We start from the raw sequence: 22,756 nt of genomic DNA, 5'->3' as shown, positions 1-22,756 counted from the left end.
CGACTGCCAGAGTTCATAACTACCACTGCCCCTGCTGCTCGCATTAACCTCCTCCACATGCAGAAAATGTGTCCTTTTCGTACTAACGATATACAAAAACTCTAATCTTTGCCCTCATGCTGAGCAAACTGTACTACTGCGCAAGTCTATTTCTTGGCCTTCCTCTTTACTCCATCCAGGCCTCCAGATAAGCTGCGTACTAGGCCTTTTTACGCATGAACATCTTATAAGTCAACAGCTTTATCATTTTCCTGGGTTTATAGTGATTGCATCGAATGGCAAAGCATCGAATGCCTTACCATCTAAAAAAAAGCAACGAAAAAAAGCATTGAATGCATTCTTTTTAATGGATTTCTAACCCCTGTTTTTTCTACCACTTAAAACCCATTATACTTACAAATAAAACCTTTACCTTTGACAAAAATGCATTTGATGCTCTTTTTCCGATGCTTTTTCCCCTGATGCTTTTGGCATTCAATGCAATGATTGGATACCTTTTCCTGTGTACATTTACACACAGGTTTAGAGCAGAGGGCAGTGCAAAGGTCAGTTACTTGACAGAAACCAGAACACAGATTTTTATCTACATGGATGTTATTGCAAGCCATGGATAAACGCCTCTGAAACAGAAATTTATTTCTCTGAAGCCTTTCAAAAAAAGAAATTGCACACTGTGATAAAAGGAATGGTTTATTTCCATTCAGCTTCTGCTGTGTTGCTGCTCATGGAGCAAACAGACACACTGTGCATATTTATTTTCCTAGCATTTTAGGATTGTAAAATTAATAAGAGGGAAAACTAAGCTGCCATTGCAAATTCATATTTCTAACAGATTATGCTATTTTTCCCCCAGTGAAAGCAAACCAGTATTGCACAATTTTATTTCAGAGTTCCTGTGCTGTCTGCATAATCATGCGGGGGCAGATCAATTTTTACACTAATAATTTAATTTGCACTCTAATTATAAGAACAGTGTGTAAAATGATGACTACGCACAGTCTTGTTTACATCCATTCAACATTTCAGTCAATGGGGTACATAACTATAAATGGTCAGTGGCAGCACAGTCTTTGTTCAAGGGTGAGTGATTGTCATTACACCAATCACAGGTGTTATAGCCTCTCAAATCTTCAAGACTACAATTAAAACATCCAAAACCTGACTTTCCAGGAAGCGCAAGTGCTGTTCAAAAACAAATAAGTAAAAGTTACATTTGTAATTGAAATAGAAACTCAGCAAAACCTGTCCCTGTGATAATCCAGATAGGTATTTAACTTTATGTAGCGCTTCATACATGGTTCATGCAACATCTAGGCACTGATTATTATCCTCAGTCGATACTCAGCTAACCAACCTCTGAAGGATGTTAGCCAATAAGATAGCTCAGCCGTTTTAGCGCTCGTTGCTGCGATCTGTAAGTTGCAGGTTCGAATCCCGGCAAGGCCAACTCAGCCTTTCAATTTCGATAAAGGAGTACCGAATATGGTTTGATGATAATTGTGATCAATATGTTCTATGTACAGCGCTTTGCCAAAAGCGCTATGTAAATAATCATTTGACCATGAGATTACATATAGAATTTTGCATGGAGTCCTTGCCACCGTGCACTGTTTATCATAACATTGGCATACCATTAGGTAGTAATAACTCCAGGAAACAAGGACTTTCATTAAACATCAAAAGACAATTCTGCTATCAAACCTCAAAATACACAATACAAATCATGCTTGCTTTAGTATGTAATTGGCTAGATTTTTTTGTTTTCAACATTTAAATATATACAGGAGAGATCAAATGGCCACACCTTGGAGAAATAACGAAATGTGTATTCTGTCACAATGCAGAAAGCTGTCACATAGTAATGATTTCCATGCAGTTTTTGCACACATCGGCTGGATGTCACATACATTTTACATCTTTCAAAGGAGAAGTTATTTTTACTCTCTTAAAATCACATTTACTCTTAAAGTTTAAAAATAGGGAGTAAAATACTACCACCTCAAAATATTATCTGGAGCACTGACTCCCTCCACCATCTAGACAAAGTCCTCAACTTTGCTACACGCACTCTCTAAAATCTACCTAGATCCTCTCACACTTCTACTGACAATATCCAGGGTTGGCTTTCCATGCGTTTGAGGGAAAGTCAAACCACTCAAATTTCAGGTTGTTTGAGGTTTCTGGTATAAACTTGTTCAAGCATGAATAATTAGTATAAAGATACATCCTGCTGATGCATTCAGAGTTTTTTTTTAGGAGGTGCAGGTATGTCTGAAACGCTTTTATACTTTAATTTTGTTTCCTGACTCAATGCAGTCAGTAAATAATAATTGGAACATGTTTTTGTACTATGATAATACGTCACCAATTTCAGCAGTCAATAAGCTTGGCAGTGTTGCACACTAGAGTATATACAATCCATATAGTAAATCAGCTACATTCTGAAGAAGCAAGGGTTGAATATAACACATATTTGCAGGGATCGAAATTAGGATTTATTGACCAGGAGCAAAAAACAACTCCTGGGTATCTGGCATCACCCGTTAGGCAGGAGATAGCTCTATGGAACCAAGAGCCAGTCCACAGCACGCAGCAAATCTAACGTACGCACAAGATGCTAAATCTAACTTTTAGTCCATTACATATTATACAATATGGTTTAAATGTCCCTTGTGTGTGTTCCTCATTCACCTTTAAACATTCCCAAATCTACTGTTAATATCACATAGCTATGTTTGTATGGCACCACATGTCTGGGGAGTTAAAAGTAGCTCCTGGTAGAACTAACCAGGCTCCCGTTGGCTATAACCAGGAGCTAAATGACACCCACCTCCTGGCAATTTCGAGCCCTGCGTTTGATTTAATTGGTTGAGGCCAAGACATACATGGCCCTCCGATACCAGACACCTGACCTACACACTGTCTAGTAGAAGACTGATTACATACCAGCCTTGCGCAATGTAATTCACATTATTCAACTGAAAAATGACCCATTTCCCCTTAATAAATTAAGAATGGTGTCTTGAAAACGAATTAGCAGCAATTTTCAGGTGATCGGATGAAACATGACATTGTAGTCTTTGTACCACAGGACCTTGGATTTACTTAGTTAAGAGGCTCCTACCAATCAAGAGGTTGGGTGAGAGATGGTTTGAAGGGTTACCCAGTGCTTCAACAGTGGTTTATGATTTATTCCGACCCCTCCAACCATAACCCTGGGTGAAACGGCTTGCCCTGGCGTGGGGGACAAGGTTGCCATGAATATAAACCTCGGCTACACTTCACGGATTAGGCTTAATGTGGACTAAACATGTCTGTGGTCTTGTACAGTAGGGATGCAACTTTGCACTCTGGGCTGAACTGGCCCTTTTGAGGTGGGAACAAACCTGATATGCATATGGTATTTCACCTTGTGTAACTGCATGGCAGCCTGAAAGGTGATGATCCAGGGGGTTGTTCAGACGTTTAGCAGTGGTTTGGATTCATTCGGAGCCCTCCACTTATCACGCTTCAGTGCTCAATCAAGAGATTCCACAACCATTCAGGAGACAAGAGGAAAAGATGCCACCAACCCGAAGACAGAATCAACATTCACCCAAAGAAAAAAATAATAATAATAATAATCAAGCCTACCAATCCAGAGGTATGTATACTATTTGTACAAAGACAGAGACCTCTAGAGGCAATCCAGAGAAAAGAGGAAAAAAAAAAAAAAACTCACCTAGGGACAGCAATCTCGGCAATCAATCCAGAGAGCCAGAGGCCAAAGGCAAGACAGACAAACCACCACATCTGGCGCAGAGACATCAGCGCCAATACAACGAATTCCACAACAAAAAAAAAGACTGAGATCCCATAAAATGGAAGACAAAATCAGATATCCAACCATTACAGAGTGGGTCAGAGGTCCTAGCAATCCAATCCAGAGACAGAGCTGGAGAGCCTCACCAATTCAGAGTAACAGTTAGAAATCCCCATCAATCAGGTGGCAGTGCTAGGGATCCTTGCTGCTCTAGAGACTGAGATGCACATCAATCTATAGGACTAGCACGAGGACTAGCGCAAGCACCAAAACACACTGCAAAATAAATGATTGGTTTAAAGCTATCCATTCATCATCTTTTAGCGGTTTCAATGAGTGGCTCTATGCAACACATGTATTCCCAGGATGAGTGTGTGGTGGCTATAGTTGCAAGCATTACCTCACTTTACCTCACTTTAGAAACTGAATGAAATAAAAACATGTCTGGTGTTTCACATGGCTCCATGCATTAATGATATGATTAAGCAGTTTGGACAGGAATTACCCTTTTGGATTGGAATAAAGACAAACAACCTCCTGGATGATTTAGATTTTCCAAGAGTACCAAACGTGGCTATGGTCCATCGGGTATACACTTAAAAACAATGCTTTGCATCGCTCCTACATTTTCTAGCACTGTTGCTACTATCTACAGGACCCCTGGGCCGGTCTCCCTCTTCCTATCCAAATGGGCCGCTGCCTCTAAGCTTCTCCTCCTTGGAGACCTCAACATTCATCTTGTCTCTCCTGATGTGGCCTCACCTTTCCGCAACCTCTGTGACTCTTTCTCCCTAACCATTCTTCCCCTCTAGCCACACTCACTCAGTTGGGCATGGTCTGGAGGCGCTCATCTCTGCTGCTGCCTCCCTCTCCAACCATCTTGGTACACCTCTCTCTTGGTCTGATCATTCTCTCCTCTCATCCCATCTGGTGCTCTTGGGCTCCCCAGCAAAACCTCTGCCTGCACTGCCAGCCTACTTATCCGCCATCCAACCGATGAAGCGAATATCAGTTGTCACCGTTGCCGCCTCATTTATTCCTCCTCCTGCCTTGCTATTGATGCTCATTCTGAATCAGTCCTTGCTGACCTTCACCTCTTCACACCCTTGACATCCTTGACATCCTTGCCCCTGCCATGAAGATCTCCATGAAGCCTGCCTCCAAGTGTGACAGTTGGTATGATTCCGACCTAGCCTTGCTGAAAAGCAAGTGCAGATTAGCTGAACAGAACTGGCTAGCTTCGCGCACATCCTCTGACAAACTGGCCTGTGGCCTGCTCCAAAGGCATTACAGACTTTCCATCCGGTCCAAGAAGCGGGCCCACAACCAAGCCGGTATCTCTGGGGCCACCAATAACAGCTGAACTCTTCAAAATCTGTAAGGAACTTACAAATCCTACAGCAGTCTCTACTTCTCCTCTTCCTTCCCAGGTCCTCTGCATGGCTTTGGCCTCCCACTTCTCAACAAAAACTCAAGCCATCCTGTCCTCGCTCTCCTCTATCCCCCTCCCTCCTCCACCTGCACCTAGGCCTCCCCTCTCCATCCCTCCTACTCTCCTCCTTCTCTCCCATAGTACCATATAAGGTCACCAAGACCATTTATTCTATGAAAGTGACCTCCAAACAGGTGCTTCCCTGCTCCTCTAGAACTATCAAGGACAATATTGCCGCCCTGGCTCCCTCTCCGGCTGAGTTCTGCAATCGCTTGTTTGCCACTGGCTCCTTCCCAATAACTCTTAAGCACTCCCTTGAGCATCCCCTCCTGAAAAAGCCATCCGCAGAGCCTTCCTGCCCGGAAAGCTACCGCCCTATCTCCACTACTCCCCCCCCCCCTTCTTGAGCAAACTTTTGGAAAAGTTGGCCATCTCCAAACGAATCCGCCACACTTAATCTGTTGGTTGTCTTCACGACCACCTGTCTGGCTTCAGAGCAGCCAGAGGCATGGAAACTGCTCGCCTGACCACCTGTGAACACTTGCTCTCAAACCTTGACTCCAACTCTCCCTCTGTTCTCATCCTCCTTGATCTGTCCTCTGCCTTCAACACGGTCAATCATTCTCTGGCCCTCCTCCCCTCACACTGTGAGGCAAAAAACCTGGGGGTCATCTTCGACTCCTCTCTCTACTTCTCACCTCATATTGCTGACCTTGTCTAGTAGGCTCACTTTTAGCTTCCCCTCCTCAGAGGCATTCTCCCTTTCCTCACCTTCCCCTAGAAACTCAATGTCTCTAGAGCTCTGATCCTCCAGGCTGGACTACTGCAACAGCTTCTTCCTTAATCTGCCTCTTTACTCCCTTTACCCTCTGCAACTAATCCAGAATAGGGCTGCAAGATGTAGCTTTGGCCTCAAGCCCAGGGACCGCAATTTTCCAGCCCTAAAAGCTCCCGGTGAATGCAAGGATCAAATTCAAGAACATCTGCATAATCCACAAAGCTTTCTGTGGCCTGTGGCCGCACTACATCAAACTTGCTACATCAAACTTGCTCTCACTAAATACCGCCCTGCTAGAGTCCTTCAGTCCTCTAGCTCTAACTCTCTGCAGGTCAGACGTTTCTCCAAGCAGAGACTGGGGGGTGGGAGGGTAGATCACTTTCTTCGGCAGGGCCCTCCCTCTGAATGGCCTCGCTGCCTCTCTCAGACTTGAGCCTTCCTTTTCTCTTCCTCCTTCCCCTTTCCCCCTAATTGCTAATGCCCCCCCTGCTGACACTACTGGCTGCCTGGTCCCTTCTGAGTCATACAGGGGATAGGTCCTCCCTCGACCAGTCTGTCTCAGCACCCTCCCCTACCAGCACCTGCTTTCAGACACCCTTCCCTGATCAGATTACTGAGTCTGGTCCACCACCCTCCTCTCGCACTACTTGACCCCTCTTCCCATGCCCCCTTGCACTTGCCAACCAGGCCTCACCTAGCACTTGCCCTTCAGGCCCCGCCCTAGCCCTTACCCAGCCCCTGGGGCCCCTTCCCTCCTGCATCCCCCGGCCCCTCTCCTCCCTGCCCCTCCCCTCCCCTTACCTTCCCTTCCCTCTTCCCCTCCACCACCCCTGCACTTCCCGTTAGCTGCACTTGCACTATCCAAATGTGACAGTGCCTAGTAGGACAGTTTATTGTTTTTATCCTCCTCTGTTACCCTTCCCCCCAGTCTTGTGGCACCTGGAACACATTCTGCTGTATAGGCACCATACAAATATTTAATAAACAAAATAAATAAATGCGGATGAAAAAGTGCACTCATTCTGCTGAACGTGGCAGATGCTTTCGACACCGTCAGTTATGAGAACCTCCTAAAAAAAAAAATGGAAGATACTGGTATTAGAGAAATTGCTCCACAGTGGATCCTCTCATTCCTCACTGGTAGAACAGAAACCACTATATTGTGCACCTACAATTTCCAGCCTCACCCATTTACCTGCAGAGTACCAAGTATCCACACTCTTGCCTTTACGTTTCAGCATCTACATGACACCCCTACTAGACCTCACAACAGATCTGGTATCTTCTGCTACAACTACAATGATGACACAAATAAACTACAAATGTGTGAACCACCGATCACCAAAGGCTCCAGACAGTAAATTTGCCTGGCAATGGGGGGTTCGAGGGGTGCATGGATGACAGCAAACAGACTAAAACCCAATCCTAGCAAAACGGAACTGATGTTATACAATCCAACAGGTTTTAACTTCACTACAATTCCTTGGCCTGGTGAGATGGGTGCTTGCCCAACCCCATACAGCACTGTAAGGAATCATGGAACCACAATGGACGACACCCTCACTTTTGATCCACCGATTAGAACCATCATTAGATGTGGTTTTTCCCACCTGCACCTGCTATACCACATGTTAACTTACTGAATATTCATTCACGGTCTATTGCCATCATTTCTCTAATGTTATCCAAACCAGACTATGAGAACAGCTTCTATCTCAGACTCCAGATTACCCAATGAGGAAACTTCAAAGGGTTTCAAATGCAGCAGCAAGACGACTTCTCAGAACGAAGTGATTTGAACATATCAAACCAGCAATACATATTCTCCACTGGCTGCCCATAAAAAAAGCCTTAATTTCAAAACCTTCTGCATCGCCCATCGTTCATATCATGAAAGGGGCACTTCATCCTTTAGAAGGACATTTCAACAATTCACTCCCTCCAGAAGACATCGGTCCAGCAAAGCTGCACTAGTTCTAGTCTCAAACTTCAATTAAAAAAAAATGACAAGGAGGATAATCGTTTGTCAGTTCTGGACACAAAACTTTGGAACAACCTACCAAATCAACTCCGCCTGGAAGTAAACCACCTGACTTTCAGGAAATGGCTCAAGGTTTAGCTTTTCAACCAAACACTTTGAAAGAAATGAAAGATAATTCCAACTGACTAAAAACTGTGCACCAGAAACTTTCGGCTACTTTACAACAAGCAATTGTGAAACTCTTTGCACAACCATTGGAAATGTATTTGATATATGGATCCTCTGCTGTGTGACATTGGTCTTCACCTGAATCTCACTGACATTTACAACCAAGAGCGAGCAACCGACAACACCATAATCCCCCTCCCACTCTCTACCATCCCTCAACTTACTCCTCACTACTAAATTCCAGTATCCTTACACTTCCCACATCCCTTCAAATGACCAACCAGATCTAGAGTACTTAACAGACTGAGACCCTATCCATCTTCCATCAACAACTACTCTTTCAATTTCTGCACTCCACAACCTGGTGCCTGCACATACGGCTAACCTGCCAGAGTCCATACCAACCAGGAATAAAATTAGATTTTCATATCAACACAGAGGTAAACGGTACATCTGACATGCATCCATCAACACCACACATTTTTCAATTGCTATCCAACTAACACACCTTGCCCCCCTTTCTTACAGAGCCTCAAAGTCTACATCATTTGTAAAATGGCACTATATAAGACCACCTTATATTATATTACATTACACTGGCTGAACTGGGATCCAGGGGCCAAATATCTGTCTGAAATCATCCTTCCCTCCAACCCATTGGGGAACCTCAGGTCAGCAACACCCAGGGATAATCAAAACCTCTAAACCAAAGAAAATGTAGGAGTGAGACGATTAATCTGTCAAGTGATCTCCCCTAAAATATAGAGCAGGAAATTAAATGCTGCATTTTCAAAATTACCCTAAAAGCCGTATTACCCCTCCCAAACCTTCGACTTTAACAAGAGGCAACAATCATGGGAGTAGGAATTATGCCCCCCCACACGCCCCGCACTCATGATCTGCCACCTCCTTACATGCTCACGCAAGCACCTCTTTGCTTTTTGACCAAACATACCCAGTGGACATATTTGAGAACACAATTCAAAAAATCAAATACCTCCCAACAAAAGTGGTGAAAATAGGGTGACATGCTTTCTCCATCTATTAAATCCTAAATATTTGTGGAAATAAACGATCACACATCCTAAATAAAAATTGTTCAGGTGTAAAAAGATCCCAAATTCAGAGCAAAAAATACAAAACCTGAGAATAATCAAACAAGCAGATTTATTTGTTGTGTGACCAAAGAAAGAAGTAACCCAAATATACTCCAAAAAGAGGATTTTGTTGTTGTTGTTGCTGGGGTCCTTATGGGACTATCAGGGAACACAATTAATTGTGCCAACCATATTGACTCGATCCATCTTGAATCTGTGAAGAGCACTACTAACACGTGGCTCCAAGTGGATATATCTCAGTTTCATGTATTTGGTCAGCTGAAAAATGGATTTTAGAATCCCCCTTCACCTGCTCTCACGCCACTACCTCCTGCTCCCTTTCTCCTCCATGCACTTTGAATCGGTTTGTTCTGCATTAGAAAACTCCAAACAAATAAAATGCTGCTTGCAAAGTGAAATGAAATTCCTTCGAACCATAGATCTGTGTTATGTCGCTGCTCCGTTTTGTATAGAAATGTATTAAAATGCACTCAGGTTGGTGGATATTAGAATATTGTAAGATTCATATTAAACAAATGTCCTATTACATTATGCATTATAGCTCATCACATAATTCGCTAATTGGTCAATATTAAAATGTTCGCTTCAAAAGTCACCTAATAAAAAATGATGTTCTGCTCATTAAAGCACATACACTTTGAAAAATCTTTTAATATCAATTTATTGACGCAACTGCTAAAAACTCGATTATAAAAGTTCTTGCAAAATATAGGTTAATAATTCGCAATGGTAGGCACCAGACTTACATATTTCCCTACCCTTAGGTTTGCTTTCACACTGGAAAAATAATTCCTGCAGTGCTTTTTCAGAGCTGTCCAGAACCTCAATCTGTTCAGGAGGCCTGCTTCGAGACAAAAAAGGGCAGCAGATCAGGCACAAGCCGTTCCAGAGGGCATGTGGAGTGGCTGAAGGGAGTTGAGTAAAGCCAAAGGGGGTGGCTGGAAGGTTTAGAATTAATCCTAAATCACAAGCACAGCCCTGGTAAACGTTCCAAGCCATCGTTTTTACGCCTGCCAAGCAATTACAGAAAGAGGAAACCATATACAAGTCAGGCTTGGTCCAATCCCAAAAGGGCAGTCCAGCCCAAATGGCTAGGTCACATCCCTTTTGTACGAGACCTCAAGCATCCCAGGACAGGTTTTGGCCTCATTGGACGTCATCAGTGAGGGGAAGCATCACTCTGCTGCAAAGGTTGGGCCCTGGGAGTTTTGTTTACAATCTTCCCCGTTGGTTCTATAATAAGCTAGTTAATATAAATGAGGAGGCTTGCCTGTCACACTGAGAAGGCTCTGCTCAGGTGAGGTTGGGAGGCAGCGTGCAGAAGTAAAGTCGTGGAATCCTACACACGAAGAATGCCCCGCTTCAAAGAGGGTGCACCCACTCCTGTAGAGGGCGATAGAGGTGTAGCCCACCAAGGGAGCTGACCGTCTGGCCATGAGTCATCTCTGCTACTCCAGGACATGCAGGTGTAGGACATGCTGGGTTTCCGACCCCTTGCTCACTGTGCTCTGAGACGCACAGCTCCACCTCACTGATGAGGCCCGACTAGGCCGAAACACATGTCTGGGGTTGCTGTTGGTACTCTTGTTCAAAGGAGGATTGCCATAGCATTTCGGTGCTGGACTTCTCAAGTGGGCGGGACAAAGACTGATATTCAAATGGGTATTCCTCCTTTGTGAAAGGTATAGTGAGCTAAAACATGTGGCTGCAGACATTCCCACAGAACAGGTTATCATGCCGTGTTCTTTCTTGGAGAGGGGTGCCCCCTGACCTCTTTTTGTGTGCCATGTATATATATTTCATGTACAATTGCTCTGCTGCTTTGAAATCCAATTATTCATATATATGACATTTATGACATTTAAAATATTTGTGATATCACTAGAAATACACGCGTTTCACACTAAAGTGGAACATATACATCCAGGGAGTGTCCTTCAGTGCCTTCGTAAAAGGGTTGACTGTGATCTGTGCACCTTGTGAAGGCATCATGAAGCAAGACACAGAACAGATTCAAAGTTGAAAAGAAAATGGTTTATTAAATCAAATGTCAGGATGGTAGAAGGCCTAACTTACCCTATACTAAGGTGGAATCTCCCTACCTAATGAATAAATTGAGTCAAAAAGTTCAACTTAAAAGTCTGTTTGTATCCAAAACCTATCCTTTCCCTCACAACTAAAGCTAAACAATGTTTAGGGATGTCAATAATGAAAGAACTGATGATCAACACAAAGTTCTGAGCTTCTTCCAGCTCTTAGCTTTCTCTTCAGCTCCCCTTGCCCAAGTTCAAGAAAGTTCCACAAAAGTGTCAAGATGACCTTCTCCGAGTTCATCGCGATACAGCTCCATGTGATCCTCTGGGTTCCCTTCCCCAAGTTCAAGGCAACACAGTTCACATAACAAAGGGGTATTGAGGCTCCGTTCTCAAGACAGAATTTGAAGATCAACTCTCAGGGTTCCCTTCCCCAATATTTCACAACATAATAACTTGTATTGGTTTCAATCTTTTAAAGTTCAACACAACTTTAGGTCCACTTGACCCTGCTTCTGGTTTGCATTACCAGTTCATTCACATTGCTCCTTCTTGGTTTACTTCACAATGTCTTGGACTGTCACCATTTAGGGCTCACTGGTCTAAGTGCAGTTGTCAGACCACACGGTACACCTATAACAGGTTGCACAACCAGGAACCCTAGGCTCTCCAGCCCACACAGGTTCTTCTTTATTTGTCCCTGCTTGCCCTTGCTTCCACGAGTCTCTGGGACATTGGCCTGTGTCCTAGCTTCCTCTCAGGTCCCACCACGGCTGCCTCCTCCAGACACTGGTCCCATGCTGGTCTCTGCCACACAGGTCTCCCTGTTGCTCTCTTTGCTGCTCTTTTGTTCTCCCTTTATATACCTGCAACCCATTGCCAATTTACAGGCATGGATCTTCACTTGGGCTTGCCTGACAATGATTGAAGGGACATGCCTGACCTTTAAAGCACATTACAGGCATCTTCTTTGTACCAGTACTAGAGTGGTGAAATGAGGTTTTAGTGTTCATCTCTCCTAGTCGCCTGTTTTTCGTCCCAGTACCGTCAGAGGTAAAAGGTGGAGAAAAAAGGTAAGAGATTTTACAATAGCCTATAAAGGCCAGGGGGAGGGCCAAGTTGGTCTTCTATAGAAAAAGGGGGATACCATGTCTCACCTGTGGGCACCCCACTCCCAATCCCCAAGGACCCTCCACCCAGGTGATCCTCCCTCACTTCTCCGCTCCCAGGGTCAGGATCCAAGAGCGATGGCCTTTCCCCTGGCCACCGGAGAAGAGGATCCAGGGGGAGTAGGTTCGTGAGGATACCATCAGGTTTCTCACAAACTTTATAGTAGTATCCTTAATACATTTCTGGCGGTTCCAAAATATCTTCAACTATTTAATGATTCCAATTAGTCCTCAATTGTCTTCTTGCTTATATGAGAATTGTGGTACAATTTACGCATACTTCCGTGTGTGAAAGCATGCAGCAATTGTTCCAATCACCTAATCATATTACATGAAACTGCAGTTCTTAAGAAAAAACCTTTTGTTGGTTTAAATTAAATTATTTTCAGCAAATCGGAAGATCGGCAGATTGTTCCTTTGGAATAAATAATTCCAGTCTCCATCAACACAAGCAATAACAGAGACAACCAAGACTCACAGGGGAAAAATGTGCCCAGTGACTGAGAGCCCTCCACCAGTAACCCATATGCAGTAAGAGAACCTGGCAAAGGTCACTTGGCCAGGACAATGCCTTCAACATCCATTGGCATGGGCATCTAAATCTTGAGAGCAGCAGTGGTTTACTATATGGTTTCCTTTCTTTCGCTACTCCTATTCTTTACCTCCTTGCCCTTCCAGCCTCCTCTTCACCTTCAGCAGTCAGCGATTTCCTGCCAGTGGTGTAGAATACTAGACAAACCACCAGCATAACCTTCTACTCTTCCCATGCAACAGGGGCTTAGTTTCAAGTCTCTTTTCTTTAGTTGTTTTGCAATCAAAATGAGTGGAGCATTCTACAGGGATCCTGCACCACATCTGCACGTGGAAGACTCTGCAGCAGGGCAAAACTTTCATAAGCAGCTGGGCAAGTCTACAGCAACATTAAGTGACTACGCTATTGGATTTCAAAGTTCTGAAAAACAAATGCACCATCACTCCATTGGTTCGATTCCTGAAACCGGAATTGGGAAGAGGCCTCACCAATCAGCGAGCCAAGGAGAACCGGAATGATTACTCCCAGGGACTTTTGTATATGCTTCTTGAAGTTATTATTACCAGTTATTATGTCACATCCTCATCAGATGTAACTGTCGGTCTAGCCCTTAGGTGCCACCTGTGAAATAGCTTGTCCCCACCATACTATAGCAAATACAGACTCCTCCTTAACAGCTGAAACTTTTAACACCTGTGGCTGCTTTCTTTACCGGCATGATTCATTGTTGTGATTATTTCAATGTGTAATAACTGTTATGTAACAATTTGCAAAGCACAAGGTTATGTTTAGAGGTAGTAGTAAATACATAATTAATTTTAGATGGTCCATAAAAATCAGCCATAACCAGACTAATAGATATATATAAAACCTAGTGTGTAGTTACCATAGCGATCAAAAAGGAGGAGTATGCATGCGTAAATTCTTCATATCATATTCTAAAATATTCTAGCAAAATCGTTACCCTATATTTAGAGGTGCTTTGTACAACAATGGCTACCTTACCCATGAAGAAGCCTTTCACCTTCAGGTAGCCCACGATAAGGCGCAGAATGGACAACTTGTCGAGTCGTGCCCGCACATCATCAGGGAAGGGCAGTAGGCTTGTCAACTTATTCAGCTCCTGGTTCAGGCGGTCTCTGTGCCGTTTTGAGGGGTTCGACTTCACACCCTCTGGAGGAGGGGGTTTGGGGCTGATGGGTCCCATGAAGAAATATAAGAAAGGAGCAGAAGAAAAACAAGCGATCGTGAGAAGGAGAACCCAGCAGAAAGAAAGAACAGATAGCATGATATTGACAAACACTGGGCCAGCACATGCACAGAGGCCTTAGAGATCCTGGTCTACGGCGGTCAGAGGTTGAGACCATGACAACCGAAGCCTGTGTGCTCTGGCAAATAAAGTTCACTGATAGTGACAACATAAAACACCACAAGCTCCTGATTGACTAACAATCAAAGCCCATCAGCTTTTTGACTTTTCGACGAACGCCCAAGTCGACTTTTCAAAGGCATTTGGATTTGGTGCCACGCACTATCCTTTGGAAAAAATTATCTGACTGGGGAATAGTCAGAAATGTGTTATATTACATTCAACTTCTCTATACAAATACAAATATTGCAATTTGGTTAAACGTAGTAGGTCATTGTACAAAATATCAAGAAACAAAAACAGGGTTGAAACAGGGTTGCATGCTCGGGCCAACATTATATAACCCATTTACTGCAGATATGAAAAAAATATTGGTGGAGGTAAAAAATGTCCCACCTACAGTAAATGGCGTAGAGATCCCAATGTTGGATTACGCTGATGATATAATATTTGATCGTACACATATTGGATTACAGAGATCATTAAATGCTCTGACACAATACGCTATAGAGAACGCAATGGTGATTAACATAGAGAAGACAAAAACATTGCGTCAAAGTAACAAGAATATAGGTAACAAGAAAATATGTATTTGGCATATTAATGATGCTCCATTAGTAAACGTACTGGAGTACAATTATTTGGGATACTGCAGAACAGCAAATATCTCCGGAAAATGTTATTATGAAAAAGTGAGCAATAAAGTTTGGAAGAAGTGGCTAACGATAAAGCATTATGTAAGCGACTGTGGGGAAAAAACACGCAGGGTATACTAGAAATATACAGAGTTAGCATAATCCCCACAATAATGTACAGATTGTCCGTACTGGATATTGACCAGATAAATTGGCTGGTGCCACTAGAAGGCAAAATTAATTCTGCGTTCCATTATAAACGTTACGAGATCAGTACCAGTGGAAGCATTACGTCTCGAGTATGAGGTGAAATTGGTACAAAGTATTTGGAGAGTGCAAAGAACATTGTTATATGTAAAATTTAAATGCAGCAATGACGAATCAAATTACTTGTGTAGGCTGTTGGGTAAAACCTTAGACAACAACAGTAAAAATAGTTTTTTGACATCACTCAAAGAATCTGCAGAATGGTTTATAGCCCAGCTGAACCTTGACCTGGAAACATTATTACAGGACCCAAACATTGAGAGTAAAATAAAAAAGAAAGCAAATAAATGGGGCATGGTTAATAATGTGAATATTTTACACACAAAGACGCGTCATCAGGATTTAGTCCGACAGGGATGGCAAAGACATATACCGTCACTCTACTTGACGAAGATAACCAGTATTGAGCTCACGCGCTTTATATTGCACCTGCGCATGAACATTATGCATACAAGGGAATTTACAGGACTATGGTTGGGTATTCCCTATGCAGAACGACTATACAGATGTTGTAACAAAAAAGTAGAAACGAGTCGCCATATTTTGTCTCAATGTAAAGCCTTGACCATAATGTTTGCAAAGTGCTATGGAAATTTCTTGAGTAAACCAGAGGACAGTACAGGTGACCAATTATGGTCATTTATATACGGGGCAACATCTGTGGCAGTAAGTACAGCAGTATATGATATATGGAAGGAGATTAAAAAAAGGGGAATGAATTCTCAAATTCTACACCTGAGAGCTTACATACCTAGATTGATTTCTCTATATGATGGAAAAGGTCTTAATTGTGTGAATTTTGATCTAGCAAAGTGACATTTTAGATGTGAAGAAAATGTTGGAATGATGTGTATGTTGTTCATTTTGATATATATTTTTATATGAAATGTACCTAGAAAGATGTGTATGTTGATAATTTTGATATGGATTTTGATATGGAATGTGCTTAAAGTTGTAATGAATTAAACCAACTGCACAATAAAGAAAAATCCCATCAGCAGTGACAAAAAAACTTATTTGTCTCTAGAATTAAAAGATCATCTGCAGTGACAACACAGGCCCATGGGCTATTATGGTAATCATAGGTGATGGGCAGGGACAACACAAGCTCCTGGACTCTCACAGTCAGAGATCAATGACAGCGCAAACATACCTTAGAGCACCTTGGCTCCTCCGTCAATCAGAGGTCACCTACACTGACACTGCAAGATAGGATTCCTTGGATCTTCTTGGCTCTAGAAGTCAAAGGTCATCTACAGAGCTAGACAAAGGGTCCTCAGCTAAGGCTGTCAGAGGTCACAATGACAGTGCAAGTTCGGATGCCTTACAACTCCTGTACTCTCTAAAATTTCAAATAAGTTCTTCTTCTAGATGTCCTTAAAAATAAACGAAAACCCCAACATGGAGACTTTATATATGCACTGTCGCAACAGAACAACATAAAAGAACTTGCGCCGGGGTACGGTCAGGGCTCAAGACGAACAGAGCATTAACATAAAGTAATAACATCTCCGAGAGGACAGTTCTTTAATCCGGATTAGGACGGACACGGACGGTCTCGGTCTCTCTCTCGGTCTCTCTCTCTCGGTCTCTCTCTCTCGGTCTCTCGGTCTCTCTCTCTCTATGTTTTAAATTCGCCATTACTGTCAGCATTTCCCAAAAGCAGCCGCAACGGCACACTTGTAAAGGGCACAGCTGCTCCACTCTTTACCACAGTGAATAGCCGTATAACATTATAATAACCATCTAAGGACAGCATGCCTCTACAATACAACGAATGATGGATTTGTATTTGAACCCCTGCGTTAATGACAGTGACGAGTGTCTGGGGCGGCTCCGAGGGGCTGTAGAATGGACAGGTGTGGACAGAGGCATGTTCATGCAGTTTACTCGGCTTGGGTGGCCAGTGGCGTCTGAGCAAGAGGCAAAACCTCAAGTGCAGTTATTTTGTGGCACGTGACAATAATGGTGGCACATAAACATTACATGCATACTGTTCCATGCGCTCCTCTGTCAGCCAGTTGTCGCAAAGAGTGTCCGGTCAGTTCTGAAGGTGTGTGCTGCGACCAGGGCAGTCATCAAAGGGTTTCCCGCCATGCTAACAATGGAAAATCCCCCTCAGTAGCCTGACAGGGGGTTTAGATTCTATGAAAGACAGGAAGCGAGTATTATGCATTACAATCTTTACTTCTGAAACCACAGCAGCAAAGAAAAACTTTTACAAACAAAATGTTTCAATAACAGAACTAAAAGAGTTCAATGTCAATATAATGGGAGACTCCCAATCCATCATGACGGACAGGTCATGCCTTGCAGGAGACCAATGAGCATGGACCCTCCTCTATATATGTCCTTTACTCTAAACCCAACTCCTCTTGCCGCAGCTGTCTTGCACCAGACTCCCATTGTAACAATCCAACTGCGTAGCGCAGAGAAAAGGATCTAGCGAAATTGGAGGGATCTCAACCTCTCTGCAACCTGAAACTATGACGAAGCTCTTCTGGATAGGACCGCTCACCCAAAAGCTGAAACAATATGAAACAAGATAGGGTGGGTGGGTGGAATAAGAAACAGAAAAAAAGAGTGGGTGTGTGGGATAATACTCGCCTCGTGTCTTTAACAGAATCTAAACCCCTGTCACGCTAGTGAGGGGGATTTTCCATTCTATGGCATGACAGGAGGCTTCATATTATGCAATTTTAAAGCCCTTAACTCACAATAACCCCAACATGAACCATATACTTGAGATAGAATAAAATGCCTTTAATGATTATTTCTTTGACCAATCAGCTGCTTTGATACTTTTTCCCCCCAGGCCAACCCCAGGAGAATGTCCTAAACACCATAGTACCTTAACTGAAGAACCAAAGGAGTAACTAACTCCCTCTTTCCGCATAACTTACTTAATCTATTTAGTCCAAGGGGCAAGGGACCCCGCAATAGTGTTCCCACAGGAATAGCAGCTGAGAAGTATTAGGAGGCTAAGAGCCTCTGTGATCCAATTTAAGAATTTTAAAACATTTAATAACTCATAAATTAAAATGTCCCAGAAAAACCCGGATAATAAATGGAGGAAACCATACACTTACCCCTTCTGGCAACAAAGAAAGTAATATCTAATGGTCTGATACCGGAAAAACACCTTAACAGGAAAGGAAAAAAACACATGGATAACTTCGAAAAAGAGTAGTAGCACAGACAATCCTTCATTGGAAAGACAGAAAATGCACTAATCCAACACGATGTAACGTCTCCTATAAGAAAACCCCTAGCTCAGGTGGAAACACAATGCCAAAGGGTTTGAAGGTCCTGCGCAGCAAGCACTGCCTATCCACTGTTTTCACCCTTAATGACATGTCTCGTTGAGATAGCGGCAGTTAAACGCAATCATTAACATGTAATGTTACTCTTTGAAAACAAACTCGACCAGAAACTACCTATCTCTACTATAAAAGGGAGAAATGGAAGTGTAAAATTGAGCCACACACGTACTAATCCAGCGGTTGCAAGCTGAAAGGAAACCTAACTTATTAAAAGCTATCCCGAAGAGCTTGATGACAATGATAGAGTCCTGCGAAAACCCTCGGAAGCCCCAGGAAGAGATGAAAATACATTCTAATGAGTAAGAGAGGAAGCCCTGCAAGAACCGTTCATAAGAGAAAAAACCCAGCAGGGGCAGAGATAGGCCACGGGTGGAGAGGGACAATATTAGAAATATCCACCGTAAAATCCTATAGGGCTCGGAACCAACCCCGAGAAGGCCAACACTAGCTTTGTCGTCTGCCCTCGCAGCTGAAAACGAAATTCTTGCTATCGTGGCAAAGGAGGAAAAGAAAACACACCAAAAGGGACTAACCAATCCCGGAGGAAACAGTCTGAAGGCATTGCACTTGGATCCACATTCTCACAAGGGAAAAAGAGAGACCACTAAATCGGAACTCCAAAAGTACAAAATCTTGGCAAAGAGAGAGTCCTGTCTAACATTAAGTTGCTCCTGTCTTGGAGATATCTGCCGTTGATCCTAGAGAAAGGCCCTTGACTGCAAAGAGTTTGCCAACAACTCCAAAAGGTTGACCTGCAGTTTCTTCACTAAAGCGGACCACCTCTGCCTGTGAAACCTATTTTAGCACCGTCAGCTCGAAACTGCTGGTATCAGACCCCTGAAAGATATCCGGAGAGGGAACTGAAAAAGAGCTGTGCAATTCCAGGTACTCGTGAGGCTGAGTCACTGAAGGAGCTCCAGTGTGACCTCGGGGAACAGAAACCTAACTGCGAGAAAGACAAATTCTCACGAAGATGTTTGGAACCATGACACAGATGGAACTGACCATCTTCCCATCCCGGTTAGCTACCTGAGGGAAAAACCTCTCTTTCAAGGGAAGACGACGGATTACTTCCTTACTAAGGAGAGTCTGTCATCTCAAAAGATAAAGATGCAGAGCTTTAATCTCTTGTACTTATAAACAAAAACCAACACCATGATTGTAGAAGGGACACTTCTAACTGTATCAAAGAAAAATATGATCCAAAACCCCTTGCAACTGAGGTGAGTTATCACCCGCTCCATTAACTTGGTAAAGCACCAGGGGGCTGATGGGAAAGAACTGAAGAGGAAACTCCTGATGAGGAGGAAGAACAGGAAGCATCCATCACTCATCCATGAGGTCTAACATGATCATACCATCTGCCGGGAGTAGGGAGCCAATGAGTATAATAAACCCTTCCATTTTATAAATGCCACAAATAGACGCTAGAACTTGCAAGTTAATTATCGGGCAAACCCTTTACCCAAACCCCCAATTAGTTGGAGCATAGTTATCTTTGTTCATAATTGCAAAAAGCGTGAGAGACGCTGGTATCAACGCCCCTTCCAAAGAAATGAGGTCACTGACCCCCACACTAACAAGTTCTGCTTGCCTTAGCGAACACTGGGGAAGGAGGAAGGGAAAACAGACAGAGGAAGTACTCAAATTAGATCCTCGTTAACTTACAGCAACCCCCAGGGTTTGAGGTGAACACCCTCCAAGAAAAAAATCTAGCCAACACCTGAGGCATTACAGGAGATACCCTAGGTCTAGCATGACCCCTGTTGGCACGCACTCTCCAAAGGAGCCAAAAACTGTGTTCAAGCCCCTCGAGCAGAGCAGTAACTGTGTGCACCCCTTGATGCGCCTTTTCCAGGATGGGTAGAGACCTGGGAAAAACAGCCAAAAGAGCGGGCTCTATTCTCCTAAGGGGCAAAGATCTTAATGAAAGCCACTTGTCCAATAACAAATTGGGATGAAGTCACGTGGGAAAGGACTCACGTCATCTTGTTGACATGAAGGCGTTTAGCGATACTGAGTAGGCCAATCAGTCTTATAGCCCAGCCCATCAGGATCTGCACCTCAACAGGCAAAGCCCGTACCAAACCCTGGATAACCTGACCCAACACATTTGTTAACTTGCCTTGACAACCCCTCCAGGGTTTATCCACCCCTTTTTTCGGGGCCTGTCCCCTTTATTTGGGACCAAAAGGATGCCATTAACAGGCCGATTCCTGGAAGAGGGCCACTTTTATAAATAAATAATATGATGAAAGAGGTTACCCCCCTTTTTTGTGGAAGAAGGGAGATATAAGTTTATCTTGCTCCTCTCCGGAGGCAAAAACCATACCACTGGGCTATCAATAGAAGAAATAGAACTGCGGGAAACAGCTACCAGGTCCAAAACAGGACAAACCAGGACTGTCGGTATTACTCCCACTCGCTTCTCAGGTCCCTTACCATGGGCAGTGGAGGGGATGTGGGGGTGTTGGGGGGGGGGGGACGGACTGAATTGTCCTGTAACCTAATTGGATATACTAATGTACCTTAAAAGGGAGCGATCTGGGAAGAAGGAAAAAACCCTAAATGGAAGGTCTCTTTTATAGGCCCTTAACGCTGAGACTAGAGAGGAAATAAGGATTAACCACAGTGTCCAATGAAGACTGACTACGGTACCAATGGCTGTATCCTAACGCTCACTTTTATTAGAAGAGAACATTTTTATTATTTGCACTTAACATGACCACAAACCGAGCAGGTAAGGGTTAATGTTCCTCAAACACGGCCCATATTCTCGCCGTAACAGAGAAACATAGGAAATGACCATAATGCGCAAGCGCACATCCAAGCTGCTCACCTTAGCAGGGTGTGGCACTCAGCAGCACACGAGGGAAACCTTGCACTATAAATCAGGCAAAGCCTGAAACCGAGCAGGTCGTAGTATGCTTATAGCAAGGCAAACAGCTGTGCCAATAAAGTTATAAACACATTTACTCTTAATACCCATACTGTGTGGATTTCTAAGCGCTGGTACGGTATTCACACCCTTGTTGTCCTGTGTCGTCTTGCTTCCAAGACCTAACATTTTCTATAATGTTATCATGGCAGAAAGGGTTTGAACGCCCAGCACACCAGGCACAGCATTAACTACTTGTGCCACAGAAACAACCAGTTTCTTTTAATTCTCCCCTCCCCCCCCCCCCCCCAGTGCGAAAGCTGAAGCAATAGCTTCTGAAAGGCTTGCACGTGGGACAGGGGTGGGAAGTACACTGCAATTATAAAACCAATGAATATATCAAAAGAAATAATATGTAATATATATATACTACAATCCCACACGTGCGTCGGGTGTGAAGCAAACGCTTCTAACCAACCCGCGTACGCTGGGGAAGGAGGGGGCGGGCCAACCGGCCACTGAAATGCAAAGAAACACACACAGTCACACACTCGATCCGAAGCGGGTGGGCCACCTTAACTGAAATAAAAACACACAGCCGCACGCGCAGCCTGGAGCGGGAGGGTCGACCGGCCCTTTAACTGAAAGAACAAACACAGTCCCACACGCGGCCTGGAGCGGGAGGGCCGACCGGCCCTCTAACTGAAAGAACAAACACAGTCGCACACGCGGCCTGGGGCGGGCGGGCCGACCGGCGCCACTCACCCCCAATGCAATGCGAATTACCCGCACGCAGATGGAATGGAGTGGGCGGGCCGCTCGGCCCCACCCTCCAAGCCCCAACAGGTCCACACGCGTCGGGCCCAAAGCGAAAGCTTCTTTCAGACCCGCGCGTGCAGACCTGAAGAGACACCTGCGCTGCTTGAGCGCCAGAGACCCACGCGCGTCGGGCCTCAAGCCAAAAACTTCTGACAGGCGTGCACGCGTTGGGTAAAGACACCAAAGAAAAAGACCCTGCTACAATAAAGCGGCGGTAGATACCATAAAACTTAATTTTGTAAGTGAAAAAAACAGTAAGTATATACTGTATAACCAACACACTACACAATATAAAATATTATATTAATATAATATGCAATTTGACAATTACTGACTAGCATGCAAAGCACAACTAGAAGGAGTGACTTAGCTGTGGTGTCAGCAGCAAAGAAAGAGGAGTTGGGTTGAGGGTAAAGGACTTAAATAGAGGAGGGTCCCTGCTCATTGGTCTC

At 43.8% G+C, this 22,756-nt stretch overlaps 1 protein-coding gene across 1 annotated transcript in view; it reads right to left on the bottom strand.

The window, feature by feature from the left end:
* LOC138488751 (aryl hydrocarbon receptor-like) overlaps window positions 1–22,756 on the bottom strand; it is a 377,238-nt gene that overhangs the window by 312,468 nt on the left and 42,014 nt on the right. The window contains exon 2 of the mRNA XM_069616025.1: window positions 14,019–14,206. Coding sequence (XP_069472126.1) covers window positions 14,019–14,206 — 188 coding nt within the window. The remainder of the gene's footprint in view (window positions 1–14,018; window positions 14,207–22,756) is intronic.

The sequence above is a fragment of the Ambystoma mexicanum genome, chromosome 9, assembly GCF_040938575.1.
Source record: "Ambystoma mexicanum isolate Mex_15411 chromosome 9, UKY_AmexF1_1, whole genome shotgun sequence".
In the NCBI taxonomy this organism is placed as follows: Eukaryota; Metazoa; Chordata; class Amphibia; order Caudata; family Ambystomatidae; genus Ambystoma; species Ambystoma mexicanum.
Note: the sequence above shows the minus strand (reverse complement) of the source record. Positions and strands in the feature narration are given on the sequence as shown.